This window comes from Lagenorhynchus albirostris, chromosome 7 (genome assembly GCF_949774975.1).
Source record: "Lagenorhynchus albirostris chromosome 7, mLagAlb1.1, whole genome shotgun sequence".
Taxonomy (NCBI): Eukaryota; Metazoa; Chordata; class Mammalia; order Artiodactyla; family Delphinidae; genus Lagenorhynchus; species Lagenorhynchus albirostris.
The window spans coordinates 104,767,705-104,789,104 of NC_083101.1; the positions used below are offsets into that span (position 1 = coordinate 104,767,705).

General features: G+C 46.6%; 1 protein-coding gene across 1 annotated transcript in view; it reads right to left on the minus strand.

The window, feature by feature from the left end:
• Positions 1 to 11,693: 11,693 nt before the first annotated feature.
• Positions 11,694 to 21,400, minus strand: part of FBXO16 (F-box protein 16) — a 55,603-nt gene continuing 45,896 nt past the window's right edge. Inside the window, exon 7 of the mRNA XM_060153607.1 lies at positions 11,694 to 13,144. Coding sequence (XP_060009590.1) covers positions 12,965 to 13,144 — 180 coding nt within the window. The 3' untranslated portion in view covers positions 11,694 to 12,964. The remainder of the gene's footprint in view (positions 13,145 to 21,400) is intronic.

The window sequence follows — 21,400 nt, forward strand, 5'->3', positions numbered from 1 at the left end:
AATCACAGCACTTTTCTAGATGGAAGGAGATCTGAAAGACGCGACAGCTGAGCGCGCTGCTTGGTCCTATTTTGAATCCTTTTGCTGAAAAGGACATTATTGAGACGGGTGAAAGTTGAGTGAGTTTCTGGGTAAAGGGAATGTGGTAGTTATTTTGTACTACTCTTTTTTTTTTTTTTTTTTTTTTTTTTTGCGGTACGCGGGCCTCTCACCTTTGTGGCCTCTCCCGTTGCGGAGCACAGCCTCCGGACGCGCAGGCTCAGTGGCCATGGCTCACGGGCCCAGCTGCTCCGCGGCATGTGGGATCTTCCCGGACCAGGGCACGAACCTGTGTCCCGTGCATCGGCAGGCGGACTCTCAACCACTGCGCCACCAGGGAAGCCCTGTACTACTCTTTTGGTATAACTTTTCTCTTAAGTTTGAAATTATTTCAAAAGAAAAAGAAAAATGAAAATTCACCATTACAAACCCCCCTCCAAAATCGCTTTTCCTCTAGGGTTCTGTTAATAGCAATAACATTCTCTTAGGTGCCCAAGTTGAAAAACTTTGGGATCACCGTTGATTCTTCTCTTCCCTGCCATCCCTTCCCCCACCAACCTACCACTCACTAAGTCCTGTCAATTAAAAAAAATATATTGCTCACATAACCACCTTTTAAATTAAATGTCCACTTTTTTTTTGTTTTTGTTTTGTTTTGTTTTTGCGGTACACGGGCCTCTCACTTCTGTGGCCTCTCCCGTTGCGGAGCACAGGCTCCGGACGCGCAGGCTCAGCGGCCATGGCTCACGGGCCCAGCTGCTCCGCGGTATGTGGGATCTTCCCAGACCGGAGCACGAACCCGTGTCCCCTGCATCGGCAGGCGGACTCTCAACCACTGCGCCACCAGGGAAGCCCCTGTTTTTGGTTTTTAATGACACTTCCTCATATAATCATTTTAAGGAGTGCCTGCGAAAAGAATGTGTATAACATAAAGCAGGGTAAATATAAGGTTCTATTACTCCCAACCCAGCAATGTATACAGTTACCAAAGTAATCTGCTTAAAAGCACACATTTATCCTTTCGGGTCCTTACTTCCCACGGTTGACAGTGGGACTTAATCCATATTCCCTGGGAAGTCTGATGCTCTATAAGCTGAACCAAGGTGGTCTGCCCTCGTATCAAATATCCTTGACCTTTCCCCAGTTCATAGAGAAAAGAACATTTAACAGGTAGAATTTCCTCAACTTGTAAGGGTTCCCCCCCCGCCCCAATATTTGTTTCTCTGTAGTAGTAAGAATCCAAACTTTTATCTGCTAGCAATTAGCAGATGACAAACTAAATGAACCAGCAGCAAGTAAATAATAACAAAGATTTGGCAATCGCGGATCGTATTTATTTTAAAAGCTTGGTTTTCTCCTGGTCACACGTGCTGGTAGAGTAGTGATCATTATGATATTAAAGGTATAGTCATCTTCTTTCTTAAAATTGTTTCTCTTTGGGATGATGGCAGGAATTATATCAAAATTTTATCATGAACACGTTAGAGAAAACACTGCACTCCAGCATAAATACCGTGGCCTCTTCTTCAGGGTTTTTCCAGTCTTATCACTGCTACTCCCCTTCATGAATCCTTGACTTCAGAAAAAGTTGTCTAATCTCTGTTCACATTCGCTTTTTTTTTTTTTCTCCTTTGCATAAACAATTTTATCTCCCTGGCACTCTGTCCTGGCCCACACCTCTCCATACGAACCCAGTCCAGCCTTAAAGGAACAAATCAACTCTCTACTTGGTGAAAACTCCTAAAATCTTAATAATCTCTTCTAACTCACTATGTTACTGTGAAAAGTGCATGGGGAAGGACAGAATGGTTTGCAACAGTGTTCTTCAAACATCAAAGTGCATGAGAAACACCTGGGAATCTTTTGAAAACAGTTTTTTGTTTTGGTGAGAACATTTAAATTCTACTGTCTTAGCAAATTTCAATTATACAGCCCAGTGTTATCAACCATAATCACCATGTTTTACGTTAGATCCTCAGGTCTTTTTTACTTTACAGCTGAGTTTGTATCCTTTTACCAACCTCTCCTATTTCCCCCATCCCCCCTCCAGCACCTGGCAACCATTTTTCTACTCTGTTTCTATGAGTTTTGACTTTTTTTTCAGATTCCACATATAAGTGATATCATGCAGTATTTGTTTTTCTTTCTTTGCCTTATTTCACTTAGCTAATGCCCCCAAGGTCCAACCATTTGTGGTCACAAATGTCAGAATTTTCTTCTTTCTCATGGCTGAATAATATTCCACGTATATATACACATTTTCTTTATTCATCTGTTTACAGACACTTGGTTTCCCTATCTTGGCTATGGTGAATAATGCTGCAGAACATGGGAATGCAGACATCTCTTTAATATTCTGTTTAATTTCCTTCAGATATATACCCAGAGGTGGAATTCTGGATCATATGGTCGTTATATTTTAAAATTTTTGCGGCAGCTCCACAGCGGCTGCACCAATTTATATTTCCACCAGTAGTGTGTAAGGGTTCCCTTTTCACTAGATTCTCCCCAACACTTGTTACTGCTTGTCTTAATGTCTTTATGATGGTCATTCTAACTGGTATGAGGTGATATCTCACTGTGGTTTTGATTTGCATTTCCCAGATGATCAGTGAGGTTGAGCACATTTTCATGTGCCTCTTGGGCCATTTGTATATCTTCTTTGGGAAAATGTCTCTTCAGTTCTTCTGCCCATTTTATTTTATTCTTCTTCTGCCCATTTTCAAATTAGATTTTTTTTGCTCCGGAGTGGTATGCGTTCTTTATATATTTTGGATGTTAACCCCTTATCAGATATATGATTTCCATTATTTTCTCCATGCTGTAGGTTGCTTTTTCATTTTCTTGATGGTTCCCTTTGCTGGGCAGAAGTTTGTTAGTTTGATGTAGTCCCACTTGTTTATTTTTACTTTTGTTGCCGTTGCTTTTGGTGTCAAATCCAAAAAATCGTTCCCAAGACCAATATCTCACCTTCTATGTTTTACTTATTTTGTCGTATCATTTCTCCATGCAAGAACCCACAAAGGCTCCTTACTGCACCTTGTTCAGGTTTTGCCTACCCTTAGCCCCACACTCCCCATCCACGCTTCCTCTTCTGCCCTCACGGGGTAAGGGTCAAGCCTTTACACCCCTCCTGGTAGCAAACTTTCCTGCCTCTGTCCTCATACTCCTTCTGTTGTCTCCTCCTCTCTGTCTATCCAAGCCTCACCCTTCCTTTGGGGCTTGGGGCAAGATTCACTGTCACAACACTCTTTAATGATCCCGGCCCACACCGACTGTATTCTTTGAACTACAACTGTGCTTAACACCTCTAAAATGAAGACTAGAGTTTTGAGGCCCTCCAGTTGTTTCTTTTCTATAAGAAACCTTCCTGCTACCTTGTAGTTTCCTGGATTGCAGGGATCCTGTCTTACAGCCTTTAGAATCCTTTATGGAATCTGGAAGAGAAACAGCTTTTTTTTTTTTTTTTTTTTAGTACAAAAGGCTGCTATCTTTGTTAAATACACTGATGACAAGTGGATGGGGTCTCATGAAAAATCAGTTATGGGTGTTTCAATGATATTAGGAAGGGAGTATTTATTTGGGCTTTTCTGTAAGACTGTCTTATAATAGAGCCACGATGCTCAACTCAGGGTGCATGCTCTCCTGAGTTCTAAATCACATTCATTACACACTCCGATTTTTATGCACTCTCCCAGAATCATCAGTACAGAGAGCCACTGATATAATAGGAGAGTCATTTCCCTCAAGTGTTTTGGGGTTGAGAACCACCAGGACAGAAAATTGAAGGTATTGGTGGTATTGATCAAAATAAGATTATTTCGATTGTACTGGGTTAGAATTGCGCCTTTCTGAGAGTATATCAGTTCTTAGCTCCTTGACAACTGATGAGTAAAAGACTCCGCTAGACAAAGTGGGGAAGAATATGCCAGATCTAGGAATGACATGTGCTTCCATGCCAGCAGGCAGGGCAGACCACCCTGAGCGCACATGAGCGCACCTGCTCACGTACAAGCATCTCTAGACCACCTGAGATTCCACTTGTGTGCGATGGCGCACTCAGGAGAAGGCACGGCCTCTCATTCCCTGCTCTGCCACTCCTTGGCACCTGTATATTTTACCTTTTTTTTTTTAATTCTTTGGCTGTGCTGCGTGACATGTGGGATCTTAGTTCCCCGAGCAGGGATAGAACCCGTGACCCCTGCAATGGATGTGTGGAGTCTTAACCACTGGACCACCAGGGAAGTCCCTATTTTACCTTAGTACACACACACACACACACACACACACACACACACACACACACACACTCATATTTTTTCTTATTCCTCACAGATAGGATTTTGGGGAAGTAAATCTCTTCCCCAATAAAGAAACTGAGACTCACAGAAGTTAAATGATCCCCACAATCATGAAGCCGAGTGGGGCAGCCCTGTCAGAAGTGTCTAAGATCCTTCCTGCCTCATTTTGTGTTTAAGAAATGAACGAGGGACTTCTCTGGCGGCGCAGTGGTTAAGAATCTGCCTGCCAGTGCAAGGGGACACAGGTTCGAGCCCTGGTCTGGGAAGATCCCACATGCCACGGAGCAACTAAGCCCGTGAGCCACAACTACTGAGCCTGCGTGCCACAACTACTGAAGCCTGCGTGCCACAACTACTGAAGCCTGCGTGCCTAGAGTCCGTGCTCTGCAACAGAAGCCACCGCAATGAAAAGCCTGCACACCACAACAAAGAGTAGCCCCTGCTTGCTACAACCAGAGAGAGCCCACACAGCAACGAAGAGCCAATGCAGCAAATAAATAAATAAATAAAAAAGAAATAAACGAAACATCCTTGGCTGCTGAGTATGAGGTACTGGCAGAACATCCGAAGCTCAAACACCCTGCAAATCTGGGGAAAGAGTGGGATTAAAGGAGGGTCTGCATTGGGAATAGAGATTTGGGAGTCATCATCATAATCTGGTAAAGTAGACACAGATCTGATGACCTCTAAGGCAAAACCACAGCATGTCGATAGAGTAAACAGACGGCTGCTACAGACTCAAGGGACCGACCACAGTTAAGGGACAGAGAAGAACCGGGATTGGAGAAGCCAGTAGTGGGTAGAAGTCAAATGAGACAGTAGCTAGAGGAGAGAACAGACTTCGGCAGCAGTCACCAAGATGGGGACAGACTTCTAAAAAGAAAAGAACTCGGACTTCCCTGGTGGTCCATTGGTTAAGACTCTGCGCTTCCACTGCAGGGGGGCGCGGGTTTGACCCCTGGTCGGGGAACTAAGATCCCACATGCTTAGGGGCCAAAAAATTAAAAAGAAAAGAAAAGAAAAGAAAAGAATCCTTGTCTAGACCAAATGCTACAGAGAGGTCAAGTCGAATGAAGACACAGAAAAGGCCATTTGATTTGGCAATGAGGAGGGTCCTGGTAACCTATGTGCTATGATCTAAATGTTTGTGTCCCCCCCAAAATTCATGTTGAAATCCTGGGGTTATTAGCTGGGGCCCTTGGGAAGCGATTAATACATGAGGGTGGAGCCCTCATTGGTAGGATTAGTGCCCTTATAAAGGAGAACCCCTTCTGCTAGGTGAGGAGGACACAGGAAGAAGGTGCTGGCTGTGAACAAGGGAGAGGAGCCTGACCAGACACCAAATCTGCCAGCATCCTGATCTTGGATTGCCAGCCACCAGAACTGTGAGAAATAAATGTCTGTTGTTTTTAAGCTGCTCAATCTATGGTATTTTGTTTTAGCAGCCCAAATGGACTAAGACACCGTGAGAGTACAATTGCCATGAGGTTAAGGCTGAGACCAGGTTAAGGAGAGTAGTTATTGAAGAACAAAAGACACACATGTAACTTGCAGGAGGGTGTTTAGTGAAATGAAGGAGAGGTACAAGGCTGGGTCAAATGATAACATTTTAAAGACCAGTGGTAAATTGTGGGGTGAAAAATGTAGGCACCCGAAAGATGCTAAACTGAGAAAGCATGGTCCCAGGAGACCCAAGGGGATGGAACCAGAAGCCCAGGTGGGCGGGACACTAGTCTTAGCAGGGGCCATATTCAGAAACCTTGGCTCTCTCCCTGACAGACATGGCGATGCACGGCCATGAGGTTCTTCACTACCCTAAGGCACCTTGGTAAGAGATAAGGCTGTATATGAAACAGGGGTTAAAGATACATCTCTCTCAGTCTGGGTTTTTTTTTTTCCTCCATCTTTAAAGGTATGCTTTAGTAGAATTAAGTAGATTTTTGTTTATCCATTCATCTGTCAATGGACACTTGGGTTGCTTCCACCTTTTGGCTATTGCAAATAATACTGCTATGAACATGGGTGTACAAATATCTCTTTGAGTCCCCACTTTCAGTTCTTTGGGGGATATACCCAGAAGTGGAAATGCTGGATCTTATAGTAATTCTGTGTTTAACTTTTTGAGGAACCACCATACCATTTTCCATAGCAGTTGCCATTTTACATTCCCACCAGCAATGCAGAAAGCTTCCAATTTCTCCACATCTTTGCCAACCCTTGTTATTTTGCATTTTTGATAATAGCCATCCCCATGGGTATAAAGTGGTTGGTTAATTTTTAAAATAGATGTTTCTTCCTTAGACTGTAAGTTCTTCCAAAACTGACTATGTGAATATTTGTTTGATTCAAATGGAATCAAAGACTTGAGCCGAATAAATATTTCCCTAAGTGTGTCACTATAAATATTCAAAATTCCCCAAAGCCTCTCCCCAGTAGTAGTAAAAAACATGTTTTCACCAACGTCAGTCGTGTCTAAGTTTTCAAGAGAGACCTGAAGGGACAGAAAAGGTGCAGCTCCCTGAACTCAGATAAGAGGGGAAGGAGCGCCCTCTTGTGTCCTTTCTGTGCCAGTGTCAGTGAATAAAGAAGCCAGCTGAGAAATGATCATTTCAGATCTTCTGATGACACTTCCAATGACAACAAACTCCACACACATGCCTACTGCATAAAAGAAAATGTGAAAACATGAAGAGAGTGAAACTAGGATATTTTGAAGAATTCCCAATCTAGAAGGGGGACGGGAACAAAATCCATGCAGAAATAACAATAGAAGACTAAAAGCAAAATGGATTAGATTACTATAAGCAAAATGAATAGATGATCTATTAAGTCTCCACAGGAGATAAGATTCGCATCAAAATGTAAACGTGGCTGGTTACGAAGGAGCTTGAGTTGGCTCTCAGGTTTCTCTTAAGGCTCCAGTTCCAGGGTCCTGGAGGGACCTGGGAGGGCAGCCTCCATGTAGGGGCCACTTACATGGCTGTCAGGTTTCCAGAGCCCCTTCTGAGGTTTAGACAAGCTCACTGTGCACTCCCATCTTTGAGAGGGAGGCCCTGGGGACTCCTCCAGTGTTCCTTTCTTCCCTGTAGTGTCCTGCCCATGGCTTTCCTATCCCTTGAGTTTCATCCCCCCCCACCACAATCCCTCCCTCCCTAAACAGGCTGTTGACGGGCACACTGTCTCCAAAGCTTCGTCTGGCCTTGACGTTCACAAAGATAATTATACAGGAAGTATGGCTTTCGGAGTTTTGCAGGTATCATCAGCATGGGGACCAGTTATAGAGGATTAAGAAGCTCTCTTGCAAACTTTGCTCCTGCAAGCAGCCTTCAGCTATCCTCTTAGGGCCCTGAAGGAGGTAGAGCCCTTATTTTGGTTAGCATCCTTCTCTCTCTTTTATTTATTTATTTTTTTGGCCATGCCAAGGCACGCAGGATCTTACTTCCCGGACCAGGAATCCAACCCATGCCCCCTGCAGTGGAAGCGTGAAGCCCTAACCACTGGACCGCCAGGGAAGTCCCTGCATCCTTCTCAAATGCTGAATGAAGACAGAATGAAGGCAGGGCAGTAGATGTGACCACATATTCAATCGGTAGAGACTAGTGTGCTAATTAGGGAAGCAGCATGGTGGAAAGAGCAGTTCATTTCTTCAGAGTCAGACACAGCTCACTGTAGAACCCAGCTCTGCCGTTCTGTGGCAGTGGCCCCGGGGGCATGCTATTTTATCCCCATCCGGCAATTCTGAAATGGGAATAACAGTCTCCACCTACCTCCCTCGTAAGATTCTCGTGAAGCTTAAAAAAGATAGTGTACATAAACCTCGAGGGAGAATCTAGTGTCATAAACACCCCTCTTGCCCCAGACTTCCCCCTTATATCCCGATGTTCCCATAAGCCTCCTGGCTGTATGGACCCGAGATTTCTGGGGCAGTTGCACAATAACAGAGATTTTAGGTCAACAAGAGCTGTGTGGGAAGCAGAAGGGCTGCTTTGTTTGTATTCTCATGTCAGGTGCAGTGGGGAAGGTATTTCCAAACCATCTTAATGACTTCCCAAGACTTTTTCCAGTTGCCCAAGCCAGAAATCTGGGAGTCATCCTTGATTTCTCCTTCTCTCTCTCACCTCCCACACGTATATTTCTAAGTTCTGTTACTTCTCCTTAAGACACTCTGAATCCTCTGGGTCTCTCCGTCTCCCTCCATTACTTTACTTTAATTCTCCATCTCTGTTCCCTGGAAAACCACCATGGCTTCCTGACTGGCCTCCAGTATTGTCCCTCTTCTACATCATCCAGCAGATAGAGCTCTTTCTAAATGCAAGTCTCAGCAAGTTGCTCCCCTATTTAAGATCACTTATTGATGGCTCAACTACTTCCAAGAGAAAGTCTTAACTCCTGAGTGTGTCTCACTTCCTGTTTGGGCTCCTCCTACTTTTCCAGCGTTTCTCCCACCAATCCTGTGGCAACGCCCACTCCTCTGTGCACCAGCTCTACTGGACTATTTACAGTTCCACGGAGAAGGCACAGTGGCCAAGGCGTTTCCTGGACATGGGACTTTTAGTGCTAAAACCAGGACAGCCCTGGGCAAACCAGGATCGTGGTCACCCTCGTTCTACCTCAGGCCTCCGTGTATCTTCTTTCTTAATCCCCTTGTCTGTCCCACACAGTTTACTACTCAATACTTCTCATCCTCGGTTTCTGCTTGGACATCACTTCTGCAGCCTCCACGGAGCGGTATATTTGTCCCTTCTAGGAGCTGTCACAGCAAGCTCTCCTGGCAGCGATCACTGTATTGTAACGGCTGCTCTGTCTCCCTCGCAATTATAAACTCATTAAAGACAGGAACAGTTTTTTTCTCCTACCTGTATTCCCAGAGCCTAGTAGAGAGTCCGGCACACAATAGGTGTTCGATGAAGTTTTCTTGAATGAATGAATATCAATATAAATTTATCAAGTGTCGTCTATTTCATATCACTACGGGGGGATGTTAGGGACTGAATGTGCCCCCCCCCAAATTAATATGTTGAAGTCTTAACCCCCAGAGGGGCTGCATTTAGAAATGGGGTCTCTAAGGACGTAATGAAGGTTAAATGAGGTGATAAGGGTGGCGCCCTGATCTGATAGGATTAGTGTCCTTATAAGAAGAGACACCAGGAGAGACATCTCTCTTCCTCTCTCCCTTTCCTTCCCCCTCTGCAAAGGCACCAAGGAAAGGCCATGTGAGCACACAGTGAAAAAAGACAACCCAAGGAGAGCTCTCATCAAACACTAACCCTGCTGACACCTGGATCTCGGACTCCCAGCCTCCAGAGCTGTGAGGAAATAAATTTCTGTTGTTTAAGCCACCCAGTCTATAGTATTTTATATGGCATCCCAAGCAGACTAACACAGGGGATGTACCTAGTTCACATAACTATGCTGTGACCAATGATGGGTACGGGTCACACGGGTACCATCCTGAGGCAGAGATTTGGTTTCTACTCTGAAACAGCCATAATAATCTTTCCCATCCCACAGGTTCTTCCAGAACCTTGCAACTCTCCTCAGTCTACAACCCCTCTGCTTGAAATTGGACAAGCCTCGTGATCACCAGGGGATGATGGAGTGACTTGGAGACTTCCAAGGTCCGGCCACGCAATATGGCTGTTCTCTTGCTCTGTGCGTCCCCTGCCCGACCAGTGCCTGCTTCACCTATATCTCACACCAGCGGCCCCCAACTTTTCTGGCACCAGGGACCAGTTTCACGGAAGACAATTTTTCCACGGATTGGAGGGGGCGGGACAGTGCAGGCAGTAACGCGAGTGACGGGGAGCAATGGGAAGCGGCAGATGAAGCTTTGCTAGCTAGCCACTCACCTCCTGCTGTGTGGCCCGGTTCCTAACAGGCGGCGGACTGGTACTGGTCTGTAGCCCGGGGGTTGGGGACCCCTGCCTTAGACACACTACTGACCTTCCTACGTAGGTGCCTCTGCCCCAGCTGATAATTGTTCTTATTAAAGAGTTGGTGAGGGGCGTGCCTCTCTGCTAGTTTCCCTGGAAACCGATGAGCCCACCTGACATCAATTCTCCTATAACTGGTAATCTCCACTTCCCCACCCCCACGTCCACCCCGAAAGAAGACTGCCGCCGCATCCTGCCTGCCGTCCACCACACACGGTGAGGTGTTGCTCCAGGACCTTGGTCCAGATGTGTAAGCTCCCCTATCCATTAAACCACTGATGTCTCTGTTGTTGACTTTGGACTCTTTCTTCAGTCTTGAAGTTGGCAAGTGCAGGCCTTGCAGGCCTGTGGGGTGCAGCCCAACGCAAGGCTAGGATAAAACTGTGATTCAGTTTCCACCTGGCTCTCTTGGGACTTTTGTCCTTAGAACCCACCCCCCATGCGATGAGAATCCCAGCCCACGTGGAGAGGAACAGAGGCCCCCAACCCTCAGCCCTGTTGAGTACCCAGTGGACGGCCAGGACCAACTTTCCAGCCATGTTCCTGCACTATCTTGGAAGTGGACCTTCCAGCCCTCTGCTGGGGGGAAGGTGCCGTGTGGATCAGAGACAAGCTCTCCCCCAGGCCCCTCCCAAACTGCAGATTCAAAAGGAGAATAACAGACAGCTGTAAGCAACTAAGTTTGGGGTCAGTTTGTTTCACAGGAATAGATAACCCAATACAGCTTTAGACAAGATGGGGCCGCTTGTACCGGACGAGCCCTTCTTTCTCTTGATTATGTCCTTGCCCCAGGATATCCTGGTTTATTCCAGAAAGGGCTGGGGACTTACTCCAGACTGGCCCATTCAGACATAGGCCTCCAACATGACTGGTTCCTGACATATTCACAGGAGTTCACTGGGACGAAGCAGGGCAGAATCCTGGAGCTGCAGGTCCCCCCCCCCCCAGCTTACACAGCTGCCCCTGGCTCCTGGGGGCTGACCATGAGGGCTCAGGCCCCAGGAAGAGGAAACCCTAACTGACAGCCATCCGCTTTGCCCATGGGAAGAACACAAGGTCTCCTTCTGGGTGTGTCTTCTTTCTTCTCTGCCTCAGAGCCACATACTGGCTTCATCCTGGGTGATGCCAACCGATCAATTATAAGTTGGTCATGTTTTGTCCTCCACCGATCACCTGGGCATCCAAACCACTGTATCTTGGGCCATGCTGCCAGGTCACCATTTTGAACCATTCGAAAATACCTACATTACAGTATATAAAGTAAGAACGTAAGTGTTCAACATGACAAGATTGACAAACATATTTGTTTTTCTACCATTCTGCTTTACTTACGCAAATAAGTATCCTAGAATGGTCACTTTTGGGACCTGGAAATGGTTCCATGAGCAGGTGGTTTAGTTTAGAATGTATGACTTATATTTTTGCAGTTAAGTAGCATTTTCTGTTTTCCAGTAACTCTTTAAAGCCCATTTACGTTGCCTGAATATGCATCATAATTCCTCCTTTGGAATTGTTTCCACCATCGTGCTGGTGATTCTTCATCGTCCCACTCAAATCCTACCCCTCCCCGCCCACTCCTGGCCACACCTGTCAGCCTGTTCCCTGGCTCAAAGGCTGACACCTATGAGCTGCATCCCCCAGTCTTCTCTGTTCTCTGACTTCCAGGTGGGTTTGACCAAAGGGAAGTGCTGTTGGAGTGTGAAGAGTGGCGAGAGAGAGGGGTGGGTCTTCTCCCTCCCTCCCTGCTAGGCCCTGGTCTCCATCATGGCTGCGTTCCTCCACCATATACCATAGGCTGGGCAGTCCCTCTCCCGTGGCTACAGTGCTCACTGGGTTCTAGGAATAGCATGCCCTTTCTCTTTTGCTTCTTCAGGCCAAAGGATGATAAAGGCTTCTGCTGTTGCTAGTTTCCAGGGGCTTCACCATCTCGTCTTGATTCTCTTAACCCCGCCCACAGTGTGGGTTAAGGGCTGAACTGTAACCTCCCCACACCAATTCCTATGTTGAAGTCCTAACCCCCGAGACCTCAGAATGTGACTATATCTTCAAAGAGGTAATTAAGGTAAAACAAAGTCATATGGGTGGGCCCTAATTCAATCGGACTTGTGTCCTTATAAGGAGAGGAGATTAGGACACAGACACACACAGAGGGACGACCGTGTGAGGACACAGGGAGAAGATGGCCATCTGCAAGCCAAGGAGAGAGGCTTCAGAAGAAACCAACCCTGACCACACCTTGATCTTGGACTTCCCAGGCTCCAGAACTGTGAGAAAATAAACGTCTGCTGTTTATAAGCCACTCGTCAATGGTATTTTTGTTACAGCAGCCTGAGTGGACTCAGATAGCCGTAGTTTGTCACGGCAGCTCTAGAAAAAACACTCCCATCATTAAACTGCTCAAGTAGCCTTGGGAGTGTGCTGGCCGTATCCTTCTGGGACCCTGCCTCACACACCCAGTCTCACCAATGGTGCTATCGTATGTCCCTTTATCAACCCCATGGTATCTATCATCACACTTCTATCTCAGTTTGTAAATACGTCAACATCTGTGCCATGAATACCTTTTCCCGAAATACTGTAGGACTCACTTTCACAATAAGGTACCTAAACTGTTTCTAATAAAGGAGCCAAGTAACATCCAACTCTCCATGTAGAGCAGCCTGTCATTTCTAGAAAAATCCTTTCACATTTTTAAATCAACTTTGGCTGGAAGGCCTGGGGTAATGATTGGAGCCCAGAGTGTCTCTGGAGATGCTGCACGAGAGTTTTCGTTGCTGCTTCAGTGGCTGGGAGCCCCACTGGTCGATGTGGAAGCCAAGTGAGATGAGCTGGAACATGTAGGGGGTTGCTGGGTTCTGCACTTAGGGATATCTAGGGAGGAAAAAGATATCACGAGAGTGAGAGTCGTTAAAACATCCAAAAAAGCTATATAGTTAAAATTATTTAAATGATAAAAAACGATTTTATAAAATCACCGGGCTGGATGGGATGTACTGAGTTTCCCAACTTCACCACCTTCCCACCCCCCATCCCCACCATCTTCACCTTGGGTTACTAATAAGAAGTTCCTTAGTCTCCAAAGTGCTCTTACAACTATATTTCATTTGAATCTCAAGAAAATTCTGCGACGTAGGTAGGGAGGTATTAACATCTCCGTTTTACAAATAAAGGAAACCGAAGGACAGGTAGTTTAAGGGCCAGCGCAAGTTCATGGAGCTAAAAGGCATGAGAGCTGGGTCTGGAGACTTGGGATTCTTAGACCGGGTGGGTATCGGTAGAGTTCCCATCGTTTATCCTCCCGACTAACCTGGGCATGCACACAAAAGGCAAATGTCACAGGTTGACACTCCCACCAAAACTCACAGCGAGAAAGGATTTCTCCTCGACATCTGGCCGTGAGCGGAGAGAGGAAAGAATGGAGAGAACAAGAGAAAGAAATAATACGAGCTGAGCTTGCAGGGGAGGGATGTACGCTCACCCGCATCTTGGCCCCGGCTGTGTGCAGAGCGACATAGGAGGGCTGGCAGATACACAGATGCTGAACTTCCTCAAACACTGTTCCCCTCCCCGACTGCACGTTCAGCAGCCAAGTCCCAGCAGTCAGCTCATCCATTACATCCCTCTAATGCCCTGACGGCTATGTTTGCAACGCACAGGGTTTCTATTAATCCGGGGAAAATCCTACTTTAGACTGTCATTGAATCAGAAATTGCTTCCACCGTGACTGCTGTCTCCAGCGAACCAGGTGCCTCTTCCTCCACAGAGGTGTGCCACACGGGCTGGTCTCGCCCACACCCTCCGCCTGCCTCAGGTGCTCTCTTTACTCCTTCTCTAAATCTGTCCTTGGAGGCTCCCCTTCTCCTAGAAGCTTCAGTGTATTGACCCTCAGGGATTTCTGCCTCAGCTGCATTCCTGAAGCCATTATTATCCAGACCCCTAACTTAGCACTGAACGTATGCTCTCGGGCGTTAGTACCCGTTTCTGAATGTATTGGGTTGGCCAGAAAGCTCGCTCGGGTTCTTCTGGAACATAGATAACCTGAACGAACTTTTTGGCCAACCCAATAATTTTTTTGTCTCCTGATGAGACTGTCAGTTCCCTGAGAACAAAGCTGGAATCCCACACCCTATTGAATCTACAGTCCTGCCTTTAGTAGATCCATCCATGTTTGCTGGTGACTTTTCTGGGAAAGAGTAGGCAAAGCTGGGGTTAAACATAGCCAGTTGTTCGAATCCAAGAGGAAAGGGGGAAGGAATGGGAGTAAATCATCTTCCCATGTTTGAAGTTTTCAGTGTTGTTGCAAGATCAGCGTAGTCAGTATTTTTGTGTTGTTCTAAGATCAGCATAAGGTAAGAGAACAAACAGAAGCCTTCCTTTGTATCATTTTAGGAACAATGGAAATAAAATAATACCTGTTGAATGGAGAAAAAGCCTAGCTTTCTGTGATACAAGAATGGGCTAGTAACACCTCATCTGTAACAGTTTCAAATTTAATCCTGTTACAGTGCAAAGCATAATTTATCACTGTACTTGAGGAACCCTTTCTCCTAAGTCCCCCAGGGAGACTCACAGGCCCAGGCAGGCTCCCCTCAAGCTTTCCTCTTCCACCCTGGCACGTCCCAGGGACTCCCCCGCCCCCCTCCTCTCCTCCTAGTAACCGTCACCACCTACTCAGATTGTGGGTTTCTCATCCCTCCTAGATGGGTTCCCGAAGATGGTCTCGTTATGTCCACCTGTTGGGCTGCACCCTGCAGGCCTATGGGCCCTGCACTTCCCCAGGTTCAAGACTGAAGAAAGAGCCCGAGGTCAACAACAGAGACATCAATGGTTTAATGGATGGGGGAGCTTACATGTCTGAAGCAAGGTCCCCCCATTTGCAGCAAGCGGCAGACAGGATATGCCGGCAGTCTCCGCTCCCAGGGCGGGGGCGGGGGCGGGGGCGTGGGGGAGGGGCGGGAGGTTACCAGTTATAGGGAAAATGACGTCAGGTGGGCTCATTGGTTACCAGGGAAACCAGCAGAGAGGCACGCCCCTCACCACCCCTTTGATAAGAACAATCACTAGCTGGGGCGGAGGCAAGTACATAGGAAGGTCAGTCACATGCGTCAGATATAGGTGACGCAGGCCCTGGTAGGGCAGAGGACTTACAGAGAGCAAGAGAACAGCCATCTTGAGTGGCCTGACTATACAGGCTTCCTTGCTGTCCCTGAAAACAAGTTTGCAGACCCTTTTCATTTTAAGACTTTAATGTCCATCGTTACAAGAGAAAAGACAAGATCTAAGGGCAAAATATGGGGAAGTTATATAAAAGGGTACAAATCTGACAGTCTTGGGTCCTGGTCCAGCGCATCTGATGATCTGGTTAAAATAACTGGAAATTTCTTTTACACTAACATTGGGTATTATAAGCAGAAAGGGTAGGGGGTCCCCGGAGAAAAGGGAACCAGGCATGGCTTTTTTGACACAAGAGAACCCATTTTGACCTAAGCCATTTTGTGACCTAAGCCTGGCCACAATGCTTGCCCTTGAACAGGTCTCAGTAATTAATGATCTTAAGGGAACAAAGGAAAAAGCAGTCAAGAAACAATGGTTCTGTGATAAAAGAGTCCTAGATTCTCAAGAGATATATGTAGATGTAGAGAATGGACTTGAGGACACGGAGAGGGGGACGGGTAAGCTGGGACGAAGTGAGAGAGTGGCATGGACATATATACACTATCAAAGGTAAAACAGACAGCTAGTGGGAAGCAGCTGCATCGCACAGGGCGATCAGCTCGGTGCTGTGTGACCACCTAGAGGGGTGGGATAGAGAGGGTAGGAGGGAGACGCAAGAGGGAGGAGATATGGGGATATATGTATATGTATAGCTGATTCATTTTGTTATAAAGCAGAAACTAACCATTGTAAAGCAATTATACTCCAATAAAGATGTTTTTTAAAAAAGAGATACATAACACTCTGATACATATCATTGAGTACATACATATCTCCGGGGGCGGAAAGTAAGGCCGCCACCCAGGTGGAGGATGGAATGATGACGTTGACCTTTTCTGACCCTCGTGGCTTCAATCAGTTGAAGCCTGCACTCTGTCAACCTTTGCCCCAATTCTACACTGAATTTTCCACTGCTTAAGACCCTTCATGAATATGAGTGTATCCTTAGTTTCAAACTTCCCCAATTTTGCTATTCAGGGAGGCACAGCTTGGGAAAGATCCCTGGTGTTCTCCTTTCTTTTGGCTGCGCTGTGAGATCTTAGTTCCTTGACCAGGGATTGAACCTGGGCCCTCGGCAGTGAAAGCATGGAGTCCTAACCACTGGACCACCAGGGAAGTCCCTCTCCTTCCTTGCTGCAGATAATAATTCCTTCCTTCTCCCATTCTTTGGTTTGGCCATGTTTCTTGGCTCGACACCCACCAAAAGGCAAATCCGGTTTTTTGGGTAACACATCCACACCGGGAGGATGACACACCCCAACTTCACGGGGACAGAGGCTCCTGTGCTTGGGACCCTCCCAGACCTCGCCCTATGTGTCTCTTCATCTGGCAGTTCCTCTGTGTCCTTTATCACATCCTTTAATAAACTGGCAAGCGTGTTTCCCTGAGTTCTGTGAGCCGCTCTAGCGAATTAATCAAACCCAAGGAGGGGGTCGTTGGAACCTCTGATCTATAGCTGCTTGGTCAGAAGCACAGGTGACACTGGTGACTGCAGTGTGGGGGAGGAGAGCGGAGAGCAGTCTTGTGGGACTGAGCCCTTAACCTGTGGGCTCTGACGCCGTCTCCAGGTAGATGGTACCAGAACTGAGTTAAATTGCAGGCCCCCCAGCTGGTGTTGCAGAGAACTGCTTGGTGTGGGGAAAACGCCCACACACTTGGTGACCAGAAGTGCCAGACATGTGTGTTTTGTGTGAGAAGTAAAAGAAGCACTTAGGAGATAGACGGGGCTGAGGTTTTTTCGTAAAACAGGAGGGAAAGACTAGGGTTTTCCTTCACATTGGGGCTCATCAAACCTTTTACTTCCTATTCATCTTTGGCTGCTGCCTTGCTGTGAAACTCCGTCTCGGTCCTTCCCCCAGAAAAGTCCATTTCTTCAGTGCAGAGACTTAACAAGGACTATCTTAGCAGGATAGTTGAACCCCTGTTTCAAGCGGTTTCAAGAACTTTCACTTCTGAGCACTTGGAGACCAGGCAAGATATATTTTACTACACTTCTATCCTACATGGGATTCTTCTCTTAAGAGCTTTTGCCTACAGCTCCACTGACTTTTTTTCCTTTTCTCTCTTTTTTAAAATAATTGTTTATTTTTGAACAGGTTACTTTTCTACATAGTTGAGTATTGGAAAGATACAAAAAGGGACAGTGAAAAAAAATCTCCCCCACTCACCTCCGAGTCCTCCAGCTCTCTTCCTCAAGGGCAACCAAGATGATCTTTTTTTCCTGTGTATCCTTCCAGAGATATTTTATACATTGCAAGCAAATATACACATAAAATGCAAATATATTCTCCTCCTCTCCTTTTTCATACAATTGGTAATATACCATCACTTTTTGTTCACTATATATATGAGAGTATGTGTAAGTGTGTGTGTGTGTGTGTGCCTGCATGTATGAACAGTACTTAAAGAACTTCCTTGGGGATTCCCCTGGTGGCACAGTGGATAAGACTTCGCTCTCCCAACGCAGGGGGCCTGGGTTCGATCCCTGGTCAGGGAACTAGATCCCACATGCATGCCGCAGCTAAGAGTTTGTATGCCACGACTACAGAGCCTGTGTGCTGCAACTAAGGAGCTGGAGAGCTACAACTAAGGAGCCCTGGAGCCACAACCAAGGAGCCTGCCTGTCACAACTACGGAGCCCACGTGCTGCAACTAAGGAGCCCGCAAGCTGCAACTAAGGAACCCACCTGCCACAACTAAGACCCGACGCAACCAAATAAATAAATAAAATTTAAAAAAGAAAGAAGCATAAGGGAACTTAAAAAAAAAAACTTCCTCAATCTTTCAAGGGTTGTATTATAGTACATTTATAGATGAGCCAAATTTATAGCTATTTGAGCTGTTCACAATCTTTTGCTCTTAGAAACGATGCTGATATAATTTTTTTTTTTTTTTTTTTTTTTTTTGGCTGTGCCACACAGCATGCAGGATCTTAGTTCCCTGACCAGGGATTAAACCTGTGCCCCCTGCAGTGGAAGTGTGGAGTCTTAACCACTGGACCACCAGGGAAGTCCCTGATATAAATTATCTTTACATATATGCAGGTCTGTCTGCCGTCACCTGTTTTCTGATGGGCTAAGGGTGTCGACAGCCATGCAATCTACCAGTAATTCCAGTACCGGAGCATCTTCACATAGAGTATTCCTTTCCTCAACCTGCTCCTACAAAGACAGAATCGGGTAATTTAAATGTATATTTATTTATTTATTTATTATTTTTTTATTTTTTGGCGGTACGTGGGCCTCTCACTGCTGTGGCCTCTCCCGTTGCAGAGCACAGGCTCCGGACGCACAGCCTCAGCGGTCATGGCTCACGGGCCCAGCTGCTCCGCAGCATGTGGGATCTTCCCGGACCGGGGCACGAACCCGTGTCCCCTGCATCGGCAGGCGGATTCTCAACCACTGCACCACCAGGGAAGCCCCTAAATGTATTTTTTTCATCAGTTGAACTTACTGTTCTTTTTCTAGAGATATTTACACAATAGTTGCTCTCCATGTTGCTGTCACATTTTTAAATGGAAGGACATGGGAGAAGATGCATGAAAAGCCATGCTTCACACATCAGAACTCTCTGGGGTTCTTTTCTTAGCCTACTTCCTGGGCAATCAGTGCCTAAATCTTCAACTGCTGGATTTATATCTCTCGCCCTGCTCTCCCCGCCAAGCTCTTGACTCATACATTCAGCTCCCTTCTCAATGCGCCTACTTGTCGTCCCACAGGTACTTCACACCAAGCATGTCCAGTCTCAGTAGGAGATGGCATGAACCTTTACACAATCGCCCAATCCAGATACCCAGGAGTCATCCCTACGCGGCTGGAGCCTGCCCCTCAGCCTGTTAAGTCCCTCGAGGGCACGACGGCACGGCACGACTGGGTCTTGTTAGGGTCACACATCCCTCGAGCTCCCTCCAGTGGCTGTAAGATACTTGTTGGATAAATGAATACACATATGAATGACTTCTCCTCCTCTTTCATTTCAGGGCAATGGCTGAAACCACCTTGCAGGGGAAATATGAAGCAGGGAGAGAAAATTCCTATCTTCCGGCTGGATGTCATTTTATTGGGCACAGAGAAGGGAGTGAGAAAGGCAACAGGCTACTGAGGCTGAGTGACCCCAGAAAGAGGGGGGCTCCTCAGGAGGCTAAGGCCCAAGAAGGGCTGTTACAGGGAACATTTGCATACCAGTGTGTATACTATACACCTGTGTCTGTCGCTCCCCAGTTGAATTTTTTTTTGTTCTCCATTTATGTTATTTGCAGACATTTGCAAATGATCACTGATACAAACAACACCATTCGATAAACCCACGGATCCCTTAAGAGAATAGATCAGGTAAAGGAGTACTGTAGGTGGGGCTTCCCTGGTGGCGCAGTGGTTGAGAGTCCGCCTGCCGATGCAGGGGACACGAGTTAGTGCCCTGGTCCGGGAAGATCCCACATGCCGCGGAGCGGCTGGGCCCGTGAGCCATGGCCGCTGAGCCTGCGCGTCCGGAGCCTGTGCTCCGCAACGGGAGAGGCCATAACAGTGAGAGGCCCGCGTACGGCAAAAAAGGAGTACTGTAGGTGGATATGGAAAACAGATAAATAGAATCACAACAGTGACAGCCCTGTAGGGTGCCAATCACTCTTCTAGAAACACCACCACCAACAACAATAATAATTGCAAATATCTGGCTGCTGGGCATTATGTTACTTCATTTAATCTTCCCAAGCCTGTGATGCGGTTAAAAAAAAAGCTAAAGAAGGACTTCTCTGGCGGTCCAGTGGCTAAGACTCTGCACTTCCACTGCAGGGGGCGCAAGTTCGATCCTTGGTGGGTGAATTAAGATCCCACATGCCTCGGGGCCAAAAAACCAAAACAGAAAGCAGAAGCAATATTGTAACAAATTCAATAAGGACTTAAAAAAAATAATCTACCCTCAACACTTTATGATGACTCCCAGTTCAGGGGTGATGTGGTAATACTGTATGTAAATATGGATTATTGCGTTTGAAAGTCATAAAATCAGGAGTTTTTCATTTTAGTCATATAAACACAGCTTCGACTCACCCCTGTAAATTGCCTAAGCGTAGGTTGGGAGCTGAGTGACAAGTAACGGCCACTGGTGGGGATGAAGATGTCTGGGGAGGACCCCTCCCCAGAAGGGTTTCCTTCCAGGAGGAGAGTCTAAGCCGGGTGACTGCTCATCCTGGCTTCAGCTGAGTGGATGCTTCACCCCCAGGATGGAGCTGCTTCCAGGACTTTACCATCTGGAGATTCTGTGCAGAGGACCCCTGCTGTCCTCTGTCTGCCTACGAGCCCAGAAGGCTGCCCAGACGGTCTGATCACCCCTCCAGGTGACACCGACGAAGAGGGTGCTCTCTTTTCCTCCTAGCTTACTCTGCTTCTATGAGAAACAGAGGAAGGTGTGAGCGAGAAATAATCAACACAGCTTTAAAGAAGCCACAGGCCTGTCTTTGTTCTTGGTTTGTCTTTAACTCCGGGTCAAACTGTCAGCTGTGGAGGAAGCCTAGGCAGAAAATTCTAGCCAGGGTTTTGAAACTTAAATCCATGATTTTGTGAGACTTCCCTGGTGGGCCAGTGGTTAAGACTCCATGCTTCCACTGCAGGGGGCGCGGGTTCGATCCCTGGTGGGGGAACTAAGATCCCACAGGCTGCACAGGCGTGGCCAAAAAATTAAAAAAATAATAAATAAATCAATCCAAGATTATGTGATGGTGCCATTCAGCCTCCCAAGTAGGTGGCATAAAGTAGGGATGTGCTCCAACGCATTCCAATGGTTGTTTGTTAGTAGGGATCATGAATTCATATTTCAAAACATCCATGTCGTAGAATATTGGCTTCTAGTGTAGTTTGTGGTAAAATACCGTATTACAAAATGTTTTACACGTGCACATACATATACACATATATA